Source organism: Salvelinus namaycush, chromosome 25 (assembly GCF_016432855.1).
Source record: "Salvelinus namaycush isolate Seneca chromosome 25, SaNama_1.0, whole genome shotgun sequence".
Lineage (NCBI taxonomy): Eukaryota > Metazoa > Chordata > Actinopteri > Salmoniformes > Salmonidae > Salvelinus > Salvelinus namaycush.
Genome location: NC_052331.1, coordinates 34,484,359 through 34,492,897, shown reverse-complemented (window position 1 = coordinate 34,492,897; position 8,539 = coordinate 34,484,359). Strand labels below are relative to the sequence as shown.

General features: G+C 41.4%; 1 protein-coding gene across 1 annotated transcript in view; it reads right to left on the bottom strand.

Annotated features, from left to right (window-relative positions):
- Nucleotides 1–3,553: 3,553 nt before the first annotated feature.
- LOC120019913 (carboxyl-terminal PDZ ligand of neuronal nitric oxide synthase protein-like) overlaps nt 3,554–8,539 on the bottom strand; it is a 47,097-nt gene continuing 42,111 nt past the window's right edge. The window contains exons 8-10 of the mRNA XM_038963322.1: nt 7,501–7,653; nt 5,910–6,078; nt 3,554–4,080 (exon numbers count right to left, since the gene is read on the bottom strand). Of these exons, the coding sequence (XP_038819250.1) occupies nt 3,554–4,080; nt 5,910–6,078; nt 7,501–7,653 (849 nt within the window). The remainder of the gene's footprint in view (nt 4,081–5,909; nt 6,079–7,500; nt 7,654–8,539) is intronic.

Here is an 8,539-nt window from a genome sequence, read left to right as displayed (position 1 = left end):
GAATCGTACCATAGTCTAGGGGAAAAGTGAATCGTACCATAGTCTAGGGGAAAAGTGAATCGTACCATAGTCTAGAGGAAAGTGAATCGTACCATAGTCTAGGGGAAAAGTGAATCGTACCATAGTCTAGGGGAAAAGTGAATCGTACCATAGTCTAGGGGAAAAGTGAATCGTACCATAGTCTAGGGGAAAAGGACGTCTTGCATGTTGCAATGTGGTGGATCAAAACCTGAATATAAACTGTTTTGAATCACTTGTCCACATTTCAAATGAGATCCAGTCAAATGTACTGTAACACAGTATTAGTACAGCAGTTCTAAACAATATCAAGTCTAGTTTAGTCCTTTTTAACCCATTTAAAATCTTTCAATTAAAACAACATCAAGACTGATGACTGGCCATGCTGGGTGGGTGTGTTTCACTGTTACACAACGGTCCAATAACACAGAGTCATATAGATATACAGACCAGAGTCATATAGATATACAGACCAGAGTCATATAGATATACAGACCAGAGTCATGTAGATATACAGACCAGAGTCATGTAGACATACAGACCAGAGTCATGTAGACATACAGACCAGAGTCATGTAGATATACAGACCAGAGTCATGTAGATATACAGACCAGAGTCATATAGATATACAGACCAGAGTCATATAGATATACAGACCAGAGTCATATAGATATACAGACCAGAGTCATGTAGATATACAGACCAGAGTCATGTAGATATACAGACCAGAGTCATGTAGATATACAGACCAGAGTCATGTAGATATACAGACCAGAGTCATGTAGATATACAGACCAGAGTCATGTAGATATACAGACCAGAGTCATATAGATATACAGACCAGAGTCATATAGATATACAGACCAGAGTCATCTAGATATACAGACCAGAGTCATCTAGATATACAGACCAGAGTCATGTAGATATACAGACCAGAGTCATATAGATATACAGACCAGAGTCATATAGATATACAGACCAGAGTCATGTAGATATACAGACCAGAGTCATATAGATATACAGACCAGAGTCATGTAGATATATGATACAGCCCAGAGTCATATAGATATACAGACCAGAGTCATGTAGATATACAGACCATAGTCATATAGATATACAGACCAGAGTCATGTAGATATACAGACCAGAGTCATATAGATATACAGACCAGAGTCATGTAGATATATGATACAGCCCAGAGTCATATAGATATACAGACCATAGTCATATAGATATACAGACCAGAGTCATGTAGATATACAGACCAGAGTCATATAGATATACAGACCAGAGTCGCATAGATATACAGACCAGAGTCATGTAGATATACAGACCAAAGTCATGTAGATATACAGACCAGAGTCATGTAGATATACAGACCAGTGTCATATAGATATACAGACCAGAGGCATGTAGATATACAGACCAGAGTCATGTAGATATACAGACCAGAGTCATGTAGATATACAGACCAGAGTCATGTAGATATACAGACCAGAGTCGTGTAGATATACAGACCAGAGTCATGTAGATATACAGACCAGAGTCATGTAGATATACAGACCAGAGTCATATAGATATACAGACCAGAGTCATGTAGATATACAGATCAGAGTCATATAGATATACAGACCAGAGTCATGTAGATATATGATACAGCCCAGAGTCATATAGATATACAGACCAGAGTCATGTAGATATACAGACCAGAGTCATATAGATATACAGACCAGAGTCATGTAGATATATGATACAGCCCAGAGTCATATAGATATACAGACCAGAGTCATGTAGATATACAGACCATAGTCATATAGATATACAGACCAGAGTCATGTAGATATACAGACCAGAGTCATATAGATATACAGACCAGAGTCATGTAGATATATGATACAGCCCAGAGTCATATAGATATACAGACCATAGTCATATAGATATACAGACCAGAGTCATGTAGATATACAGACCAGAGTCATATAGATATACAGACCAGAGTCGCATAGATATACAGACCAGAGTCATGTAGATATACAGACCAAAGTCATGTAGATATACAGACCAGAGTCATGTAGATATACAGACCAGTGTCATATAGATATACAGACCAGAGGCATGTAGATATACAGACCAGAGTCATGTAGATATACAGACCAGAGTCATGTAGATATACAGACCAGAGTCATGTAGATATACAGACCAGAGTCGTATAGATATACAGACCAGAGTCATGTAGATATACAGACCAGAGTCATATAGATATACAGACCAGAGTCGCATAGATATACAGACCAGAGTCGCATAGATATACAGACCAGAGTCATGTAGATATACAGACCAGAGTCATGTAGATATACAGACCAGTGTCATATAGATATACAGACCAGAGTCATGTAGATATACAGACCAGAGTCATGTAGATATACAGACCAGATTCATGTAGATATACAGACCAGAGTCGTATAGATATACAGACCAGAGTCATGTAGATATACAGACCAGAGTCATGTAGATATACAGACCAGAGTCATGTAGATATACAGACCAGAGTCATATAGATATACAGACCAGTGTCATATAGATATACAGACCAGAGTCATATAGATATACAGACCAGAGTCCTTTAGATATATGATACAGACCAGAGTCATATATTTAGATATATGATACAGACCAGAGTCATATATTTAGATATATGACACAGACCAGAGTCATATATTTAGATATATGATACAGACCAGAGTCATATATTTAGATATATGATATAGACCAGAGTCATATATTTAGTTATATGATACAGACCAGTGTCATATATTTAGATATATGATACAGCCCAGAGTCATATACTTAGATATATGATACAGACCAGAGTCATATATTTAGATATATGACACAGACCAGAGTCATATATTTAGATATATGATACAGACCAGAGTCATATATTTAGATATATGACACAAACCAGAGTCATATATTTAGATATATGATACAGACCAGAGTCATATATTTAGATATATGATACAGACCAGAGTCATATATTTAGATGGCTCTGACACAGGCTACAACTACACTGCAATAAGCCCAGGGGAGTAGAAACAGCAGCAGAAAGTCAAGTGCTGAGACAAAATATATGAAAAATATCAACAAATGCAACAAACACATGTTAACAACTGCATCAAATATAAACAAATGTGACCAAATATAAACAAAAATGGCAAAAATAAACAAATAATAAAATATCCAACATATGTACACAATGCAACAAAAAAAACATATTTAGCAAGTATAACAAATATAAACAAATACAAATACATCTAAACAAATATCAAATAAATATAAACAAATATCAAATAAATATAAACAAATATCTAATAAATATAAACAAATATCTAATGAATTATAAACAAATATCTAATAAATATGAACAAATATCAAACAAAAGTACTGTGAGCAGAGTTGGGAGGGAGGAGAACTGTCAACAATAGTATAGCACTACTGTATATGATATGACCTAGTGAAGCAGAGCTGTGGAGGGCTACACAGCCATGTCATCATCCAGACAGTCTGAAGGGCTCTCTGCGTTCAGCACGTTGAAGAGGCGTGCCGCGCCCTCAGGCCCCGCCCCCTCGCCCTGCCCCCAGCTGTCCCTGTCACTGCTCTCGTCCGTGTTGGACTCGTATTCCGAACCGATCCCCGACTCCCGGAACCGGAGGAACTCCAGGGCTCCAAGGACCTCCTCTCCACCCACAGGGGAGTCCCCGTCTGGGCCACTTGAGCTCGGACTCTCCCCCTCCTGGTCTTGGTTCTGGTGGGGTTCCTCTCCCCCGCGGCGGGGAAAGCGGAAGCACTCCAGCCTCACGGCACTGCCGCCAGGCCCCAGAGAGAGGCTCTCCGGGGCCCTGGTCCCTGGTGGAGAGGACCCTGTTAGGGTGGAGGCCCATGGGCCATTGTTGATCTGGGGCTGACCCTGCTGGGGGCCCATGGAGGTGGGGGTGGTGTGGGCGTCACGCAGGGGGGGCTTAGCACGGAAGGTGATCTCCAGCAAACTGTCTTGGGAGCCCACTGTGGAGAAAACAGAGAAGAGAGAGAGCGAGATTGAAAGAGGGATAAATAATGAAAGATACAAATAAAATAAAGAAAGACAATTAGTGGAAAGAAGATGAATGGAGGGAATAGAGAGAGGAGAGAGAGGAGGTGATTTGAGGGGATAATTGAGAGCGGAGATTATGATAAACTGGAAAGGGCAAGATGACAGGCAAGATAACAGGCAAATAACAAGCAAGATGACAGGCGAGATGACAGGCAAGATGACACGGAAGATGACAGGCAAGATAACAGGCAAATAACAGGCAAGATGACAGGCAAGATGACAGGCAAGATGACACGGAAGATGACAGGCAGGTAACAGGCAAGATGACAGGCAAGATGACACGGAAGATGACAGGCAGGTAACAGGCAAGATGACAGGCAAGATGACAGGCAAGATGACAGGCAGGTAACAGGCAAGATAACAGGCAATGTCACGCCCTGACCTTAGAGAGCCTTTTTGTGATTAGTGGGTGTGATTAGGGTGGGCATTCTAGGTTTTCTGTTTCTATGTTGGTGTGTTTGATTCCCAATCGGAGGCAGCAGTCTATTGTTGTCTCTGATTGGGAATCAGATATAAGTTGTCAGTTTCCTTTTGGGTTTTGTGGGATCTTGTCTTTTGTTTGTTGCTTTATGCACGACTAGCTTTACGTTCGGTTTGTGTTCATTGTTTTTCCCGGTGTTACATTTTCAAATAAAGAACCACGATGCACCTTGGTCCGGTCATTTATCATCTGACGACGAGCGTAACAGACAAGATGACAGACAAGATGACAGGCAAGATGACAGGCAAGATGACAGGCAAGATGACAGGCAGATAACAGGCAGATAACAGGCAAGATGACAGGCAGATGACAGGCAAGATGACAGGCAGATGACAGGCAGATAACAGGCAGATAACAGGCAGATAACAGGCAAGATGACAGGCAGATGACAGGCAAGATGACAGGCAGATGACAGGGAAGATGACAGGCAAGATGACAGGCAGATGGCAGGCAAGATGACAGGCAGATGACAGGCAAGATGACAGGCAAGATGACAGGCAGATGGCAGGCAGATAACAGGCAGATAACAGGCAAGATGACAGGCAAGATGACAGGCAAGATGACAGGCAGATGACAGGCAGATGACAGGCAAGATGACAGCGTTGCTGATGAGCTGTGATGTCAAAGTTGATGATAAATACATGACAGTACAGAAGGAGGAGGAGAAAGGGATGAAAGATGAGGGGAGAGATGGGAAAATAAACAGGGATCAGAGGGGAGATGAGAAGAGAAACAGGGATGAGAGGGGAGAGATGAGAAGAGAAACAGGGATGAGGGGGGAGAGATGAGAAGAGAAACAGGGATGAGAGGGGAGAGATGAGAAGAGAAAGAGGGATGAGAGGGGAGATGAGAAGAGAAACAGGGATGAGAGGGGAGAGATGAGAAGAGAAACAGGGATGAGAGGGGAGAGATGAGAAGAGAAACAGGGATGAGAGGGGAGAGATGAGAAGAGAAACAGGGATGAGAGGGGAGAGATGAGAAGAGAAACAGGGATGAGAGGGGAGAGATGAGAAGAGAAACAGGGATGAGAGGGGAGAGATGAGAAGAGAAACAGGGATGAGAGGAGAGAGATGAGAAGAGAAACAGGGATAAGAGGGGAGAGATGAGAAGAGAAACAGGGATGAGAGGGGAGAGATGAGAAGAGAAACAGGGATGAGAGGAGAGAGATGAGAATAGAAAGAAGGATGAAGATAGAGGGGGAGAAGAAGGAAAGCGAGGGATAAGAGAAGAGAGAATGGATAAAGAAGCAGATTCAATCACTGGAGCTGAGTCCTCCAGCAGCCTTGAGCTCCAGCTCCTGGATCTGTTTGACCAGTAGGGAGATGTGCTGCAGCAGGTCAGTGTTCTGCAGCAGGAGTCTCTGGACCCGGGCCTGGGCGTCTGTCCTTGCACGCACCTCCACTGACAGCTGGTCCTGGAGCACACACGTCTAGGTAGACACACACCACACACACACACTGGGAGGTGAGAGTGTATACACACACGTTTGCAGGTATGTAGATACTATATGTAGGTACTGTATGTAGATACTGTATGTAGATATTGTATGTAGATACTGTATGTAGATACTATATGTAGGTACTGTATGTAGATACTGTATGTAGATATTGTATGTAGATACTGTATGTAGATACTGTATGTAGATATTGTATGTAGATACTGTATGTAGATATTGTATGTAGGTAGTGTATGTAGGTAGTGTATGTAGATACTGTATGTAGATACTGTGTGTAGATACTGTATATAGGTACTGTATGTAGATACTGTATGTAGATACTGTATGTAGATACTGTATGTAGATACTGTGTGTAGGTACTGTATGTAGATACTATATGTAGGTAGTGTATGTAGATACTGTATGTAGGTAGTGTATGTAGGTACTGTATGTAGATACTGTGTGTAGGTACTGTATGTAGATACTGTGTGTAGATACTGTATGTTCGTGTGCATGCTTACACACCAGGCGCATGCATGCAAAAATGCGAACCCACACACATTTGTGTATTACTATATTTGTGAGGACGCAAACACATACACACACACACAGTAAAATAATATAAATGAATATGCACCCAGAGGTTATTGAACATACACACACAGAAATACCCAAAAATATCTGACTAAAATTCACAAACACACATCCACTGATCCAGGATCAAAGTGAACGTTTCTTCACGATTCTGCTTCTGTTCGTCGTTATAACCAAAAACCAGCCCAAACCTCATTAGACCAAGCCATGTGATTACAGGAATGACAAGAGAGAATGAGAAACAGAGTAGAGAGTGTAGAGTGACACCGTTGAGCTCGTTAGTCACTGCTGGTGTCTTCTTACACCAGCAGAGCTGAGAGCTACCTTTGATGAAGAGCACTGTCTTATCATTCATTATCGCCCCAGCAGCAAAAGGCAATGCCTCTCCCTTGTTGAACTGTCAGTCATTAGAGTGGTAGCTCAGGGTAGCACGAACCAATTAAACAAAATAAACACTAATTGAACTACTTAAAAGTTTTCCAGAGGTGTATAACGTAAACACATTCGGAAATATGAACAAAAAACCTCAATATATAAAATGTCGTATTTATAATACACACGTTACTGTTTATAGTGATGGTTCAGACACATTATGAAATAGCCACTTGTGCTCACCACAGAAAATGCTGTAAGAGATTTCTAGCTAGCTAATAATCTGCCACGGTACTGTGGCTCAAGTTTAATCGTCTCTTTTTGATCTAAACTACCATAACAAACAGTGACATGTACAGTATTTTGGCTAATCAAACTATGCCAATGTTACTCATAAGCCGCATTCAACAAGACAAACTGTAATTTGGAAAAGTTAGAAAATGTGTCTACCTGTGCTGCAGCAGCCTGGGCCTGCTGCTCTTGCTGCTGGAGCAGTCTCTGGAGCAGCTGCACCTGGTGCTCCACTGAGCGGGGGGAGTCCACCGCCAAGAGGTCCGACACGGATGGCCCCGTTCTGAGGGAGGTCAGCTGCAGGGCTTGGTCCTTGGATGGGGAATAAAGAGCACCAGGTCAGTTGTTAGTGATCTATAATGAATGAGGATAGGAGGGTGCACGTTACATTACATATTGTTAGGGTGCAAGATTCCAGTAACTTTTCCCCAAATCTCCTGTTTTTCCCAGAAATCCTGGTTGAATTCCCAGATTGCCTGTTTATTCCCTCCTGATTCTGGGAGTCCTCAAATCGGGATTTCAGAAAAAAACTGTACATTCTGGGGAAGTTACTGAAATTTTACAAGCCCATACTGTACATATTTGTATGTTCATGCAGGCAGGAATTAGTTAATAATACTGTTATCTTTATGTTGAGCAAAACTGTCATGATTTCTATTCTGTCTGATAGTATTAGCCTTGATTTCCCATTGGTGAATGGTGTCACTATGTTACTGCGTGTTATAATTGCGTATACCACAATAGTGAAAGCTCAATTTGGAAACCTATTGGACTTCATTTAGCTCTTCACTTAATAAGCCTACCATCATAAAGAAATAACGACACAGCACCAAGGACAGCTCCAAACTAGCAGTAATTATCTCTGTGCTATGTATACACCGGGCTGCGGTTCAACACAATACGGTTCAATACAATACAACAGGCTACAAAAGAGGTTGATACAATCAGAGAGGCAAGATGAAGCTATTAACAAAGAGGTAGAGAGAGAAAGAGAAAGAGAGATGGGAAGATAGGAAGTTATTGACAAGCAGAAAGAGAAAGGGAAAGAATACCTTTTACAAGGGAGACTATAAATAGTGGTCTGGAAGAGAGTGGTTGTTATGTCTGACAGTATTTATGGGGGTCTTTGAGTACCTTCTTGTGTTGTACAGCATGTTAGATTTTGTGACAGACATCTATCGCATATTACAGTACAAAG